This window comes from Poromitra crassiceps, assembly GCF_964638095.1.
Source record: "Poromitra crassiceps genome assembly, chromosome: 16".
NCBI classification, from domain to species: domain Eukaryota; kingdom Metazoa; phylum Chordata; class Actinopteri; order Beryciformes; family Melamphaidae; genus Poromitra; species Poromitra crassiceps.
Window position 1 is genome coordinate 7,008,448 of NC_139645.1, and position 18,174 is coordinate 7,026,621.

The following is an 18,174-nucleotide window of genomic DNA, read 5'->3' on the forward strand; positions in this document are numbered from 1 at the left end:
CCCTTTGCAGATATTTCAATGAAAACGTGTGCACATATCCCAAATGTAATTTCCTGCACGCATGTAGCACCTGCGGGGACGCCCACCCCCACTCCCGCTGCCCGCAAAGGACCCGCCCCCCACCAAACAAGAAATATTGATTCTGTTTGAACATTGCCTTGAAAACACCACATGTACTGTAGGTGTCCCTTGTGTTTGATTAAATAAAGCGAGTTGATTGACAATCTACCTGGTCTGTGATCCGATCATCCTATCATTAAACGCCCACTAATAACAATAGTAATAAGTCATCCCCTAAGCCACCAAGTCACTGACCCCTAAGTCATCCCCTAAGCCACCAAGTCACCAACCCCTAAGCCATCCCCTAAGCCACTAAGTCACCAACCCCTAAGTCACCCCTAAGCCACTAAGTCACCAACCCCTAAGTCATCCCCTAAGCCACTAAGTCACCAACCCCTAAGTCATCCCCTAAGCCACTAAGTCACCAACCCCTAAGTCATCCCCTAAGTCACTAAGTCACCAACCCCTAAGTCATCCCCTAAGTCATTAAGTCACCTACCCCTAAGTCACTAAGTCACCAACCCCTAAGTCATCCTAACTCCTGGAAACAATCTACTCCCCATGGCTCGCTACATCAGGCTCAGGCCTCAGACTGGCCCCAGCGCCAAGTTGGGAAGCCACTAAGTCACCCAGGCCAAGTTGGGAACCCCGTCACCAACCCCTAAGTCTTCCAAGTCCAGCACCAAGTCGGGATATCACTAAGTCACCCAGGCCAAGTCGGGAACCCCTAAGTCACTAAGTCACCAACCCCTAAGTCATCCTAGTCCAGCGCCCAGTCGGGAAATCACTAAGTCACCCAGGCCAAGTTGGGAACCCCTAAGTCACTAAGTCACCAACCCCTAAGTCATCCAGCACCTCAAGCGGACGCTCCAGCTGGTCTTCATCAGCTCTCCAGCTACACCCGACCGGAGCAGGCGGCCATACCGTGGCCCAAAGAACCCTCCTCCCTCAATCGGCGAGCATGGCAACAAACAGTGTCCCGGGCTCCGTGCCAAAATGTCTCGTTGGTGGTGGCTCCCCGAAAAGCACAGCGCCCAGTAGGCGCGGTAAATCTCCCGGATCATTTTTGGGGGAGAGAGAGAGTCGAGAGAGAGAGTCAGGGTCAGTCAGAAGGCCAAGTCGTGCGGCGCGCAAGGCCCGACCGAGCTGGGAAGCGTGCGGCGCGCAGGCCCGACCGAGCTGGGAAGCGCCAGCCGCAACGCAAGTAGGGGGGTCAAGATCGAAGGCCCGACCGAGTTGGGAAGCGCCAGCCGCAAGTAGCCATAAGTCGTTAAAAAGGTCGAAGGCCAGAAAAATACAATCAACTACCGGTGCCCGCAGATCTCAATTAACCTCCGGTAATCAGATCTTCCTTTTGGGGGATCTCCTAGCCTACGCAGATGCCCTCCTCTTGCCTCAAGAGCAGCGCCACTGGCTAATGGAGTCATGCGCCAAAGTATTTGCCATGCATGCCGATTGCTAAATAAAGTTTGTTAAATCCTACCAACTGGCCTCTCATGATTGAAGTGAGGTCTCTAGACCATATTTCAAGCTGAAGGCCATTCGTGCATAATCTAATCCGATCACCCCCTGACGTCAGTCAAGTTCTAGTATGACGTGGTCAGTCAAAGTCTTAGTATGGCGTCTGTAATGACGTCAGATATGACGTCAGTTAATTCTCATATATATAGCAAGGGTTCTATGTCACCTCTCTCTCTCTGGCCGATCATAGCAGCAGCAGCTTCACGGCAGTCCATCTCCCCTGAGCCGTCCTCCGAAGCGTTGTTTTGCCCCACCCACCTCCCCAGTCCGCCACCAACGAGTCTTGACTCCTGATCCCCCACGGGGGGGGGATCTCCTAGCCTATGCAGGTGCCCTCCTCTTGCCTCAAGAGCAGCGCCACTGGCTAATGGAGTCATGCGCCAAAGTATTTGCCATGCATGCCGATTGCTAAATAAAGTTTGTTAAATCCTACCAACTGGCCTCTCATGATTGAAACATATTCATGATGAACAAGTGCATGTCATGCCGTGTCAATACAAACATGTTGTAGCCTATATATTATTTTAGTGAAAAACCAGACTTAATGTCACCCGCGATTGTGAAGTAAGCCAGCTAAGTATTTAACACTGCCAGGAATGCAAACTAGTCACCTTTAGGTGACAGACCCCTTTTTCATTCCAAAATAGGACACTCAAAGTGAATGGTTTTTGAGTGGTTTTATGTCTGCACTGCTGTCACCTTTTTCACTGTCCATGGGTCTGCATCCCTGCAGTGCAGATTTGTTCAGCATTCATAAAATGCACTTATGTTAGTTTTACGGTGACTGGAATAAAGAAAATATGTTTACTACTTATACTGTAGTTGTCTCCTTAGTTAACCTTATAAGGTTGACATTATGTCATATAAATTAATTGCATAGAAACAACTCATGAAAATTGACTATTGCACAACTGATTTCACAAAAAAATCTTCAAGTAAGGGGGGGGAAACCCCCCTACCCCCCCCCCCCCCCCCACCGCAGACCTTGCCATACCTTGGCCTTTACTGAACTGACGCCACTGCACACTTATACAAAATTGCCTCCAGAGTCTTCACTCATTTTCACTCCGTTCACCGAGTGGACAGAGATGAGGGGCTATCCAGCAAGTCTAGGGGAGGGGGGGGGGGGGGGGTTGGGAGCGCTCACAGGGTGGTGAATGGGGGGAACGGGCACTGCACTAGTTATCATAATACCGACATAGCAAGACAACATCATATTATTATGTTGTATGTAAATATACAGTATATGGTGTGCATGATGTATATTGTAATATACATTATGTATAGAATTGTTGTGTACATTGTATATATTCTTATAGTCATTGGTACAACACAAGTTAATATCAAAGCATTGGGTTATTGGGGTAATATTGGAATGTATTATTAGGAATAAGTATTGATAGGGATATGTGGGTTGATTTATGATATTGTGTGTGTATGGGTAAGTTTGTATACGTATGTGTATATATATACATGTATATGTATGTATGTATGTGTATACACAAGGGCGCGGGAAGCTGGTTGCGGTGGGTGCTGCAGCACCCCCTGGCGGCAAGAGATGTAAAAAAAAAAAAAAAAAAAAAAATGACAGTGCACCTGAACGCAACATGCAAAATACCCGCTGAATAAGTGTCCAAATGTTCATGTAATTCTGGCCAATACTCTACTTCTGTTATAACATTTCAGTCTGGAAGATATAATCTTTATGACTAAAAGGCTAAATGAATAGCTTAGAAAATGAATAGCCCCGGGGGCCCATGGTACTATTAATCCGGCCCTGGATATATGGGAGGAATAGCAGGTTGGCTATCACTGTCCCTGATTCCTGAGGATAAATTGAGTAATGCTGCAGAGAAGAGGAGAAGACAGTGAATAATGACATCACAACAGTATAATCCTAATGTTAATTTAAAATTAAATATTCCTCTAAATATGGCTAAAAGTCCAAAAAGGGTGGGAGAGAGAATGAGGATTCCAACACAGCACTGGGAGCAAGTGGTGACATGGAGGTGAGTGAGAAAAGGTGACTGAATAATGACACAACAGTCTAATCTTAATGTTAATATTCCTCTAATCTGGCGACAAAGTGGCCAAAAAAATTTCACCCTGCGGGCGTCGGCAGCCGTCCCCCCCAATGTTGAATCGGTGGCTACGGCCTTGCAGCACCCCCTACCTAAAAGTACTTTCAGCGCCACTGTGTATACATGAGCGTGTGTGGAGGAGCGTGGGAGTTGGTATATGCATATACTGTATGGATGTATAAATTTGTTTATGAATGATTTGGGGGCAGGACTCGATAAGCCTATGCTTCTTCCGGACCCTTTTCAAACAGTTCGCCTTTTCTTTATGTGGAGTTTACTTATTTTCCTTTTGCTGAAGTCTATTGGACTGTCATTCTATGTATTGTTTTAACTGTTTGAAATAAATTGTTTCAATCAATCAATCAATCAATCAATCAATCAATCAATCAATCAATCAATCAATATTGTACATGTGTACAATTTTATGTATCGGACTCGGACCCCAGTAAGAATAGCTGTAGCATAAATTGCTGCACCTAATGGGGATCCTAATAAACTAAACTAAACTAGCATAAATCATGAAACATTGCTCATTCCCCTTTCTTCTCCCATCTAACCAATCATTTCTCACTTGATTTCAAAGGGTCGGTTGCTTTGAAGCTTTCTTGTCATAACCACCTCATACTGGCACCAGGTGAAACCATATGAATTGAGGCCAATGGTTGCAGTGGCACTGCTGGTCTGATTCCCACAGTTTCCACTGGAACATGTGAAGCCATCCTGTCTGCAGTAGTAATGGTTTTGCTTGTTGCGAAGCTCCACCTACAAATAAGTAGGCGCACACACGCACGCACGCACGCACACACACACACACACACACACACACACACACACACACACACACACACACACACACACACACACACACACACACACACACACACACACAGAATAAATAATAAATATTTACCTCTATTTACAGTACTGTAGTTGTTTCCCAGGTCATTCATACATTCAACACATTCTCACTCCAAACTCGTCTCACAGAACCGCTTTGTCAAGCGCCTTTGGCGACCTCTGTAACGCTGGTTTCACACCGACGACCCACGCCTTGCCTTGCCTCAACCCACGCCTACACCGAGCTGGGCGTGAACCTGTTACACGCTTTTGCGATCACACCGCACGCCTTTTGCACGCCGAACCTGGAGCCGAGTCACAAGCGCCTCTCCTCTCTCCCGACTGTATTTTTTCACGTGTTGTCCAGAATTGTCATGGGTAGCCTCTAGGTAAAATAAATCTGATATATTTAATGTTCTATTGATGCTGGATATGTATAACCAGGTCTGACTATAGTCGGACATTTTAGAGAGGTGATCTTGCAAGAATATGTGCTGGCACAACATTATTGTCCATCTTGCTTCTTCGGTTGCTATTCTCTCTCATGAAGATTTGTTTGCCGACAGGGAGAAAGCCCCACGTGATAGCCACCCGTCAATCTAGCCTAGGTAAACCCAGCCACCACGTGACCTGCTCTCTCAGTTCCCAGTCACTAGTGACTGAGAACAGGTCTGAGAGCAGGTCACGTGGGGGATGGGTTTACCCAGGCTACCGTCAATCTCTCTCTCGCTCTCTCTCTCTGCTCAATACTGTTGTAGAAACTCCATTTTATTTTGAAATTCAGTTGACTTTGCCAGTTCCCACGGATATTGTCGCGTTTTTCTTTCATGGCTTGACAGAAAAGCCTGCCTGCACGCGCCTTGTCGGCGTGAAAATAGAACTCTCGCCTATTCGATAAAATCGGCAAGGCACAGGCAAGGCGTGGGTACACGCAGGGTTCACGCTCAGGCGGCCGGTGTACACAGCCTCATTGACTAAAACGGACGCCTATTTAAAAGCGTGGGTAAAGGCAAGGCATAGGCAAGGCGTGGGTCGTCGGTGTGAAACCAGCCTCAAGCCATGAAAGAAAAACGCACAATATCCGTCGGAAATGGAAAAGTCAACTGAATTTCAAAATAAAATGGAGTTACTACAACATGTTGAGCAGAGAGACAGAGATATTGACGGGTGGCTATCACGTGGGGCTTTCTCCCCGTCGGCAAACAAATCTTCATGAGAGAGAATAGCGACCGAAGAAGCAAGATGGACAATGTTGTTGTGCCAGGCTGCCAGCACATATTCTTGCAAGATCACCTCTCTAAAATGTCCGACTATAGTCAGACCTGGTTATACATATCCAGCATCAATAGAACATTAAATATATCCGATTTATTTTACCTAGAGACTACCCATGACAATTCTGGACAACACGTGAAAAAATACAGTCGGGAGAGAGGAGAGGCGCTTGTGACTCGGCTCCAGGTTCGGCGTGCAAAAGGCGTGCGGTGTGATCGCAAAAGCGTGTAACAGGTTCACGCCCAGCTCGGCGTAGGCGTGGGTTGAGGCAAGGCAAGGCGTAGGTTGTCTGTGTGAACGAAGCGTAAAGGGGTTCAGGTCTTTGACCCCAGGGTTTTCAAGCACCAAGCCAAAGCCCCTAAGCCAAATCAGGGTGGTGCTACCGTCCCCTAAAACGGAAAACGAGAAAACGAAAACGAAAAAACGGAAACGGAATCTTCCCATCTCTCTCATCAAAACAACATTACCTGCCATTGTTTAAAGTTGAACTTGAACCTACCTCATATGTCCCATCTGAATTCAGGCCTTTGGGGGTGAAGGTCACTGACCCGCCATAGTACGTAAAATAATTTGCGCGTCTATATGCAGACACGCTGGAGACCAGAACCAGAACCAGCAGCAGCAGCAGTAGAGTGACAGAAGCCATGGTCCTTTCAATGCTGCCACCCTCTCTCTGTCCCCTTAATAGATAGTGTATGCCTCTTATAAACCCTACTACAAGGAAATGAATTCTAGAGACATGTCACTGTAAGTCCACAGGAGAGGGAAGTCACTATAGATTGTAGATTGTAGAGGTATGTCATTGTTTCAATCATGAGAGACCAGTGGGTAGAATTTAACAAGCGAGCTTTATTCACAAATGGCATGGTGATTAGATCTATGGCATGAAATGGCATGGGAACTAATTCTATGGCATGGCAGCATGGCAACTAGTTATTTGGCGTAATGACTCTGTGGTAAGATGCCTCTCTTCTTGTGGTGAGAGAGGAGGGCATCTGCTCGGACTAGGATAGAGAATCCCCCCGTAGGGGATTCTTCAGGAGTCAAGTGGGTGGGGCGAAACACAGCTTCAGAGGATGGGATACGATCAGCCCAGGTACAGCGACCATGGAGGAGAAGGATCAGGGAAAGAGGACGATGATGCGCTGAGCATGGCTATAAGTACTGCCATGTCATAGCCTCGGCATTGACGTCAGGGGTATCTCGTCGTAAGGGCCTTTCTCTCTGTGTGGAGTTTGCATGTTCTCCCCGTGCTCCCCCAGGGGGTTCCTCCGTATAACCCCCCCACTAAAAACATGCAGAAGATCAGATCGTCATCGTCATCCGACCAGTGACGACAACATCCGAAGTTGGTCCCCGGGCGCTGTACGAGAAAGCGACCACTGCTCCTGGCCTGCCCCCCGGAGGAAAGGACATGCCTGGATGGGTTAAATGCAGAGGACACTTTTCACCGGCCACCGTCAGCATGAGTGTGTTGTGGCCGCATGCATGTGTTGTGGTGTTCGTGTGACAATAAATGACGGGGCTTGTCCCGTTACGAGAGTTTTCATATTGGCATGTTGAGGGCCTGATTGGCTATTGAGGATGGGGTGATGAGTCACACGTCATAGCGGACGTCACACTAGGATTATGCTTGATTTAGGCTGGGAGCTGATGCCTATTGTGATGTGAGGTAGCGTGACTGGTCTTCATCTTTGAACTAGGTCGAGACCAACATAACTCAGAAGACAAATATTCAGTTATTGAACAAGATCTGCTGCCAGCAGGACATGAAACATGACCTCTTATTTATCCAAAGCAGGAAAACTAAAGTATGTGTGTGTGGTGACCACAACATAGTCTGCTAGTGATCTATAGCAGGCTTGGGACAGAAACCTCAAGTGCAGTCATGTGACTCTGGTGGATTGAGCAGCTGGGCTATTTAAGCTAATCAAAGTCTCTTGTTCTTCAGTCTACATCTCCTAACACAGGAGGCAACTAGACCACTACACAGCCTGCAGCTACTAGCTAGCTTACCACTCTTAGCTATAGCTACCAACATGCTGTAACTTCCATGTACATAGATAGTGTTCTGTAAATAAACGATGCCAGAAACCTGCTGGATCACCTTTTACCTTCCTCATTTGTCATTCCCTACATTGGTGACCCCGACGGTTCCTGCCGTTTTGTAGGAGCCACGAGCATGCAGCATGGAGCTAGTTTTTGGTGACCAGCCAAAGCTACTACCTCGTTCTTTCATCTTGCTGCCCGGCTGACGGGGAGCTGCTGTTCGTCATGACACCTCACGTTCCCTTTTGCCGATTGCGAGGGGACGCACGGGGGGCTGCTGCTCGACTTCCAGACCTGGCCCGCTTCAGAAGCCACCACGGCTGCGCTCTGCACGGGGTTCCGGCTTCTACGCCACGGTTTGACAACGCAGAGCCTCCGCCGGCTGCCATGACTGAGGGGGTGGATCAGAGGACTCTCCCCCCTGCGACGATGACAGCTCCCGCCTGGGTGTCGGTGTCGGAGACCGCCACTGCAGCTTCAACCCGGTATCAAACCATGCCACCCGGCCTGGGACCATGACATCTGGCCCAACGCCGAGCCATGCCGTCTTAACAGCCGACATGGTTTCAGACTAACTTTTCTGCCTACTTGCAAGTGTCCCACACCAGTGCGTGGGCCAGGGTTTGAGAAATACCAAGGTGATTTTAACGCGGGGTGGGGGGCCCAGGGGGGGCTATGCCCCCCCGGATAGAACATTTTGTCCATTTTAAAGTCAAATGCTTCAATCTGGTGCACTTTGACAGCAAAATGAAGAGGCTAGATCTATAAAGAACTACATACATCATGTTAGATTAATATCCTCTTTACTGTGCTGTTGCTTTAAAATGATACAAAAAATAAATGTCTCCCCATATGATATAATTTATATTCTGCATACAGGTCACATGGCAGAATACTGCTCAATTAAATACAATGGCCCATCTACACAAACATCACTTACAGGGGAGTTACTTACCCATTCACTTCAATAGAACTGTCCCCAAAGTCTAGCCCCAATCTAGCCTCAATGCAAAATCTGAATGTTGTTCAGAGAGTTATCTCTCTTCCTTCTATAGCACACAGAGAGGAAGCAAATTGTTGCATTTCTGATCAACTGTCGCATTAAAACATCAATGACAGATTAATAGATCTGGGGACCGGGGCTATTTTTCAAAAAAAAAGAAAAAAAAAAAGAAAATAAATTGGTGTGGAAAATACCGAGGTCATGACCTCGGTGTCCTCAATGGTAGCTACGGGCCTGAGACTAACGAGGGAACATGAACAGGTGGGGAACAGACAGAGACTACACAAGGAATAAACAGAACTTATTTCTCTATTATAAACATAAAGTCCACTGAGTTCAGCTCCTCAGGAAATAGTCACTTAGCATGCCGAGCAGGCCACACCGTGGCCTGAGCATGACAGTACCCCCTTCTCACGGAACGGCTTCCAGACGTTCCCCTGAAACACCGAGCAGGGTGGGCGGAGGGGGACCCGGAGGCGGGACACCGGAACCATAGGCCCGGATGAGGACAGGACGGAGCCGGCAACCTCAGGTGGACGACCTGGGGGCAGGCCAAACTGGCGGAGCAGGTCTGGCGGACGGCCAGGCGGACTGCCAGGCCGACAGAGAAGGTCAGGAGGACGACCAGGAAAACCAGACCCAGGAGGAAGACCCGGAGCGGAGCCAGGAGTCGGAACACCCGGACCGGAGCCAGGAGGCGGAACGCCAGGATCGGAGCCAGGAGACGGAACGCCAGGACCGGAGCCAGGAGGCGGAAGACCCGGACCGGAGCCAGGAGACGGAAGACCCGGACCGGAGCCAGGAGACAGAAGACCCGGATCGGAGCCAGGAGGCGGAATGCCCGGACCGGAGCCAGGAGACGGAAGACCCGGACCGGAGCCAGGAGGCAGAAGACCCGGATCGGAGCCAGGAGGCGGAATGGCCGGACCGGAGCCAGGAGGCGGAAGACCCGGACCGGAGCCAGGAGGCGGAGGATCAGGACTGGAGCTGGGAGACAAAAGACCAGAGTACCTGTGAGACGCCGGGACCAGTGGCACACACAGCACAGGAAGTTCCCGCACCACAGGAACAGGAAGCTTGCGGGATGCAGGAACAGGTGGCTCCTGCAGCACAGGAAGCTTGCGGGGCGCTGGAACCGGTGGCACCCGCAACACAGGGAGAGGAAGCTTGCGGGGTGCCGGAATCGGTAGCTCCCGCAGCACAGGAACAGGAAGTCTACGGGGTGCCGGAATCGGTAGCTCCCGCAGCACAGGAACAGGAAGTTTGCGGGTCGCAGGAACAGGTGGCTCCTGCAGCACAGGAAGCTTGCGGGGCGCTGGAACCGGTGGCACCCGCAACACAGGGACAGGAAGCTTGCGGGGTGCCGGAATCGGTAGCTCCCGCAGCACAGGAACAGGAAGTCTACGGGGTGCCGGAATCAGTAGCTCCCGCAGCACAGGAACAGGAAGTCTACGGGGTGCCGGGATCGGTAGCTCCCGCAGCACAGGAACAGGAAGTTTGCGGGGTGCCGGAATCGGTAGCTCCCGCAGCACAGGAACAGGAAGTCTGCGGGGCGCAGGAACCGGCTGCTCCCGCAGCACAGGAACAGGAAGTCTATGGGGTGCCGGAAATGGTAGCTCCCGCAGCACAGGAACAGGAAGTTTACGGGGTGCAGGAACAGGTGGCTCCTGCAGCACAGGGACAGGAAGCTTGCGGGGTGTCGGAACCGGTGGCTCCCGCAGCACAGGGACAGGAAGCTTGCGGGGTGCCGGGACCGGTGGCTCCCACAGCACAGGGGCTAGCACCTTGTGGCGCCGCTGACGCTGGGGCTTGGATTTGCGCCTGAGCTCGGGTGGCATGAGGCTCAGAGGGCCACCCCGAGCCAGGCGGCTACCCAAGGGTTCAGGGCAGGGGAATGCTGCTCAGCGCAATAGGCTGCCTCCTGTGCAAAAACTTGAAAAATAGTTATATTTTTTTTTTCCCCCGTGGCCTGGTTGGGCTCAACACAGGGCTGAGACAGAGTCTTGGAGTGTGGGTCAAGATAGTCGTGCAGTCTAGCATTGACCACATCCAGGTGGGGAACAAAGTGACTCACCCATGGCCTCTCCTTCAACCAGCGCTGCTGGGTTGTGATGTCCTCCATCCATGATGCTTGCAGCTGGTGAGGAGAGGCCATGAGCTGAGTCACTGTCTAGTCCAAGGCCTCCACTTTGTCCATGAAAAGTTGTTTCTCTGCTGGGTCCATTTTTATGGTCGGTTCATTCTGTTAGGGTTTGGTATGGTTAGATGGTGTATTGTGTGTGGACCCAAATGCAGAGAGAGAGGCAGCAGGCAAGGCAGACCAGGCAGGCAAGGATTTGAGGTATAACAGAAAAAGTCTTTACTCAGGAACATCAAAATGTCAAAACAGACAGAACGCACTAGCCCGAGGCTAGGCTATACTCAGGAACAGGATATCAAAAATAGAGAACACAGGACAGGGTTGCTACATACCATACCGGGGAACAGAGAGACAATGAACCGACCAACACCACACACAGACTCAGACAATATATAGACAGCTAACTAATCACACATGAGGGACAGCTGGGTAGGCAGGAACACAGGGCAAAACGGGAGAACTGATTGGTGGGGAGAACTCAGGTAATGGGACAGACTAATCAGACACATAGGGAACAGGTGGGAGGAATCAAGGTAGACTAACGAGGGAACATGAACAGGTGGGGAACAGACAGAGACTACACAAGGAATAAACAGAACTTATTTCTCTATTATAAACATAAAGTCCACTGAGTTCAGCTCCTCAGGAAATAGTCACTCAGCATGCCGAGCAGGCCACACCGCCTGAGCATGACAGTTCTTCAGTCTACGTCTCCTAGCACAGGAGGCAACTAGACCACTCTACACAGCCTGCAGCTACTAGCTAGCTTACCACTCTTAGCTATAGCTACCAACGTGCTGTAACTTCCATGTACATAGTCAAGTCAAGTCAAGTCAAGTCAAGTTTATTTGTATAGCACATTTCATACACAGAGGCAATTCAAAGTGCTTCACATAAAATGGTTGACAGGAAAAGAAAAGAAAAAAAAAGAAAAGAAGAGAATAAAATGGACATTTAAAAGCATCACAACAAAGCTTTAAAAAAGAGTATAAAAAGTGCATTAAGCAACAGGCGCAGCAGTTGCAGAAAGAGCTAAAAACTTATAGAGGACTCATTGGGTTTGCATAGTAGCTGTCAGCAGTTAAAAGCGACGGTAAACATAAAAGTCTATTTTTAAAAGTAAGTAAGGTTGGGGCAGATCTGAGGTCTTCAGGCAATTTGTTCCAGCTAGCAGAAGCATAGTGGGTAAATGCAGCCTTCCCATGATTTGATTTGATCCTAGGGACAGTTAATAAGCTGGACCCTGTTGACCTAGGTTCGTAGCGTGGGAGCAATTCAGCTATGCATTTTGGGCCTAGGCCATTAAGTGATTTATAGACTAATAACAGTATTTTAAAATCTATTCTATGACACACTGGCAACCAGTGTAAGGACTTAAGAACTGGAGTGATATGATCAGCTTTCTTAGTCTTCGTTAGAACTCTAGCAGCAGCATTCTGAATGAGTTGAAGTTGCCTAAGTTCTTTTTTGGAGAGACCAGAAAAAAGGCTATTGCAATAGTCTAACCTACTATAAATGAAGGCGTGAATTAGTTTTTCTAGATCCTGTCTGGACATGTATCCCCTAATTCTTGCTATATTTTTAAGATAATAAAAAGCTGATTTTCTAATTGACTTAATGTGGGAGTTAAAGTTGAGATCGGAATCAATAATAACTCCAAGATTTTTGACTTGATCCTTAGGCTTCAGGGATAGAGACTCAAGGCGTACAGTGATTTTAAGCCTTTGTTCTTTGGGGCCAAAGACGATCACCTCTGTTTTGTCTTTGTTTAGCTGTAGCAAATTCTGGCACATCCAGTTATTTATTTGATCAATGCACTGGCACAATGATTCTATGGGGGCATAGTCAGCTGAGGAAAGAGTTATATACAACTGAGTGTCGTCTGCATAGTTATGATAGGCTACTTTGTTTTTTTGCATAATTAGGCCTAGGGGGAGCATATAAAGGTTGAAGAGAACGGGCCCCATAATGGATCCTTGAGGCACCCCACAAGCATCCTAGTTAGGTCAGATGTGTAATTGCCAATGGAGACGAAGTACTTCCTGTCTTGAAGATAGGACTTGAACCACTGGAGGACCGTACCCGATAGCCCAACCCAGTTTTCCAGTCTGTCCAATAAAATTGAGTGGTCAACAGTGTCAAATGCAGCGCTAAGATCCAGTAGCACTAGAATCGAACTTTTGCCTGAGTCTGTGTTCATTCTGATGTCATTTATGACTTTAGTAAGCGCGGTTCCTGTGCTGTGATGGGGGCGAAAGCCTGATTGGAGTTTATCTAGGAGATCATTTGAGGTTAGGAATATATTGAGTTGTAGGTAAACAACCTTTTCGATTATTTTGGCTATAAAGGGGAGATTAGATATTGGTCTGTAGTTACTGATTACCGATGCATCAAGGCTACGCTTTTTTAGTAGAGGTTTAATAACTGCAGTTTTCAGGGACTCAGGAAAAGTGCCGGTCAAAAGGCAGCTAATCACTATTTGCAATAGGTCCGACGACAGACAGTTATAAACGCTTTTAAAAAAGCTTGTTGGAGGGGTATCGAGACAGCACGAAGATGATTTAAGGCCTTGCACATTTTCCTCTAAGATGTCGTGGTCGATAACAGAGATAGGGATCTGTAAATAAACGATGCCAGAAACCTGCTGGATCACCTTTTACCTTCCTCATTTGTCATTCCCTACATGTGAGTCATTTTAGACGTGTGGGACTTATGTGTGATAGAAGTATCATCATGTTCCATGAGCACCACTGAAGTTATTACCATTTTTTTTTTTTTTTCATTTTTTTTTTTACTCAATGCCAAATATGATAATCCTTACTTTGGGCTCAATATGACATATAAAGTAGCAAACACAATGAGGACAAATGTAAAGTTGCCAAAGGTTTATGCTAGCATCAGAACATTTGATTTGTTCCTGGCTGAATGTTTGTCATTGCTGCATTTTAAAATAAAATCTTCAATATGAAATTATTAAGTGATGTAGCCTACAGTAAGAGTTCTATTTGTCATTCAGGAATTCATTTATTTACTATACTTAGTGTATACTGTAATAACTGAAGATGACCAAATAATATGTACATACAAATAATGTACAGAGGTACAGTCTTTCCACAAGCAACACGATACTCACAGGAGTATTCTTATACATATGTATATATATATATATATATATATATATATATATATATATATATATATATATATATATATATATATATATATATATACACAAAATCCCCCCACCAGCTCAGCCTCACCTAATCAGCCACACCTGGGGCCCTGATTGGGCCGCACCTGGGCTCAATAAAGGACGGCTGATTGGGTGAGGCTCAGTGTGCTCCAGACAGCAGTGGAGGAGGCTGTTTGTTCTTCCCTTGGTGTTGCCATGCGCAGATGCATTATTGCCAGTAAGTTTGTTATAGTTAGTGTTATTCCTTTGTATATTGATTATTTGATTTATTATATTACTTTACAGTTGAATTGTTTTCCCTTGTTTGATTGAATCCTTTGTTAATACATCGTTTGTGTTTTAGGTTAAATCATCTGTTCACACTTGGCATATGTTCCTCTGGTCCTCCTCATTCTCACCGATGCCCCACTTGCTGAGGCTACACTTTTAACCAACACCACTAGCAGTTTCTACATGGTCCTTCGAACCGGACAGGCCTCAGCAAGTGGGAATGGACCAGAGGAACCAGCAACCAGCAGAGGGACCAAGGTGGGCACCTGGATACCATCAACAATATGGATATTATCCAGCCTTTTACTCTACTTCAGTAGCACAAACCTTCCAACCCCATCCCCCAACACAATATTATTGCCATGTGGTCGGGCATACACCTGGGAGACAGCCTAGCCAACCTGCACCATATCAACTTGGTGAGCACCATAGACACCTGTTGATGCAGGTTAGCAGGAGGCTTGAGGCGATAGAGCAGAGCGTGTACTCAAGAAGAGCGGCCCCTGCACCTCCTCAGACTCAGGTGCTCTCTGCAGCTTCTCTGCCTCAGGTGCTCCCTGCACCACCTCCAATACAGGTGTTCCCTGCACCTCCTCCGCCTCAGGTGTTCCCTGCGCCACCTCCTCTGCCTCAGGTGTTCCAGGCGCCTCCTCCTCAGCCTCAGGTGCTCCCTGCGCCACCTCCTCTGCCTCAGGTGTTCCAGGCGCCTCCTCCGCCTCAGGTGCTCCCTGCACCTCCTCCGCCTCAGGTGCTCCCTGCACCTCCTCCGCCTCAGGTGTTCCAGGTACCTCCTCTGCCTCAGGTGTTCCAGGCGCCTCCTCCGCCTCAGGTGCTCCCTGCACCTCCTCCGCTTCAGGTGTTGCAGGCGCCTCCTCCTCAGACTCAGGTGCTCCCTGCGCCTCCTCCTCCGCCTCAGGTGTTCCAGGCGCCTCCTCCTCAGCCTCACGTGCTCCCTGCACCTCCTCCGCCTCAGGTGTTCCAGGCGCCTCCTCCTCAGGTGCTCCCTGCACCTCCTCAGACTCAGGTGCTCCCTGCACCTCCTCCGCCTCAGGTGCTCCCTGCACCTCCTCAGATTCCGGTGGCCCCCCTGGCTCCAGTCCCAGTGCCCCCCGCACTGCCAGTTCCGGTGGCCCCCCTGGCTCCAGTCCCAGTGCCCCCCGCACTGCCAGTTCCGGTGCCCCCCGCACCGCCAGTCCCGGTGGCCCCCCTGGCTCCAGTCCCAGTGCCCCCCGCACTGCCAGTTCCGGTGCCCCTCGCACCGCCAGTCCCGGTGGCCCCCCTGGCTCCAGTCCCAGTGCCCCCCGCACTGCCAGTTCCGGTGCCCCCCGCACTGCCAGTTCCGGTGCCCCCCGCACCGCCAGTCCGGTTGGCCCCCCTGGCTCCAGTCCCAGTGCCCCCCGCACTGCCAGTTCCGGTGCCCCCCGCACTGCCAGTCCCGGTGCCCCCCGCACCGCCAGTCCCGGTGGCCCCCCTGGCTCCAGTCCCAGTGCCCCCCACACTGCCAGTCCCAGTGCCCCCCGCACCGCCAGTCCCAGTGCCCCCCGCACTGCCAGTTCCGGTGCCCCCCGCACCGCCAGTTCCGGTGCCCCCCGCACCGCCAGTCCGGTTGGCCCCCCTGGCTCCAGTCCCAGTGCCCCCCGCACTGCCAGTTCCGGTGCCCCCCGCACCGCCAGTCCCGGTGCCCCCCGCACCGCCAGTCCCGGTGGCTCCCCTGGCTCCAGTCCCAGTGCCCCCCGCACTGCCAGTTCCGGTGCCCCCCGCACCGCCAGTCCCAGTGCCCCCCGCACTGCCAGTCCCGGTGCCCCCCGCACCGCCAGTCCTGGTGCCCCCGGCACCGCCAGCCCTGGTGGCCCCCCTGGCACCAGTCCCGGTGCCCCCTGCACCGGTGGCCCCCCCGGCTCTAGCCCCAGTGCCCCCTAGACCTCCTGCTCGGGTGGCCCCCGCACCTCCATCTGCTCCCTTGGCACCCATCCCTCGGCGCCGACCTACCGTGGCACCATTCCACTACCAGCATCCAGGTCGGCCTCCGGAAGGGTGCTGCTACCTGTGTCATCAGCGTCTGGGCCATCGTCCAGGGTTGCTCCACCCTTCTGACCTTCCCCCTGGACGCCCTCCGGACCCGTGGTGCCCTTCAGCCATCCTGCCTGACCTGGAGCCTGTGAACCCAAAATTTGTGTTCATGGGGCGGCGGGACACCCCTCTCCCTTGGGTGATGTATGGCAGCCTTTCCTCCTACAGCTAACCCTGGATTTTCTGAACCCTGACCTAGAAGTTAAAGTTGATTAGTCAAATATGATACAATATTTGAGGGGCGGCTGTACAAAATCCCCCCACCAGCTCAGCCTCACCTAATCAGCCACACCTGGGGCCCTGATTGGGCCGCACCTGGGCTCAATAAAGGACGGCTGATTGGGTGAGGCTCAGTGTGCTCCAGACAGCAGTGGAGGAGGCTGTTTGTTCTTCCCTTGGTGTTGCCATGCGCAGATGCATTATTGCCAGTAAGTTTGTTATAGTTAGTGTTATTCCTTTGTATATTGATTATTTGATTTATTATATTACTTTACAGTTGAATTGTTTTCCCTTGTTTGATTGAATCCTTTGTTAATACATCGTTTGTGTTTTAGGTTAAATCATCTGTTCACACTTGTCTACATCTGTCTGATGGTTATCCATCCACAAAGGGATTTGCTTTGAAATAAAACCCTTGGCATATGTTCCTCTGGTCCTCCTCATTCTCACCGATGCCCCACTTGCTGAGGCTACACTTTTAACCAACACCACTAGCAGTTTCTACTATATATATATATATATATATATATATATATATGAATGAGACCTTGTGCGTCATGCTTGGATGCACACGGTTGGGTTGAGGCACGGGGGTTGGGGTTATGCACTGGTAGCCATTTGGTTGGGTTTAGGGTTTGGATGTGGGTCAAGGTTAGAAGGCTAGATGCTGGATGAAAGCGATGGCCTACCTGCAGCAACAAATAGCTTGGACATGATGGATGTGCTGAAGCGAGGCTGGAATGTGAATCCTTCCAGGGAGGGAGGGGAGGCTGGAAGGCTGCTCTCCTGCAGTGTCTCAACAAATGCATTTTGACATACCTGTCAACACTGTCACACCTGTCACAAACACCACAGTCAATTCTGAAGATTTTAATCCATGTCATCTCATTTCCTTGTACTAGGCTTTATAAGAAGCTTTATTTCACAAATATATGGAGACGTAACTCACATAATCATGGCTTCTGTCACTGCTGCTGCCTGGTTCTTGCCTGCAGTGTGTCTGCATGGAGAAATAATTATGTACCGTATATAATTATGTGTACTATCTTTGCATGAAATATTGAATAAGACTTTAGGTGACAAATCCAGTGCAGAGTGTTGTTCCTTGGGTGCAAATGCAACCTGTCTAGCAAGTCCTTACCAGTTAGTTATTTGCCCAATCTTAGATTGAGCCTTGAATTAATCAAGGAAGTTGCTATATAATGCTTATCTTTATCTTACTGGTACATTTTGTTTGATTAGTTTCTTTCATGAGCAAATTTAAGATTTTGACAAGGATACATTTGAATTTGAAATTCAAATCCATCTTCATCAAGTACACGAATTGTAATCTGAAAGTAGGAGGCAAGGCTTCCTCCAAAACGTTAGTCCACCAAAAAGGAAACGGGTGCAAAATGCCGTCAAATGTGCATAATGAAACAAGCCAGTCCCCGGAATAACATGTTGATATTGTACG

General features: G+C 49.4%; 1 protein-coding gene across 3 annotated transcripts in view; it reads right to left on the reverse strand.

Moving 5' to 3' along the window:
- The window catches only part of LOC310791286 (uncharacterized protein), a 30,395-nt gene extending 23,955 nt beyond the window's left edge, over window positions 1-6,440 (reverse strand). For 2 of the 3 annotated variants that reach the window (XM_083652972.1, XM_083652971.1), the window contains exons 1-2: window positions 6,274-6,440; window positions 4,234-4,424 (exon numbers count right to left, since the gene is read on the reverse strand). In XM_083652972.1, the coding sequence (XP_083509098.1) occupies window positions 4,234-4,424; window positions 6,274-6,420 (338 nt within the window). In that variant the 5' untranslated portion in view covers window positions 6,421-6,440. The remainder of the gene's footprint in view (window positions 1-4,233; window positions 4,425-6,273) is intronic. The other variant, XM_083652973.1, reaches the window with a different exon arrangement.
- Between the last annotated feature and the right edge of the window lie 11,734 nt (window positions 6,441-18,174).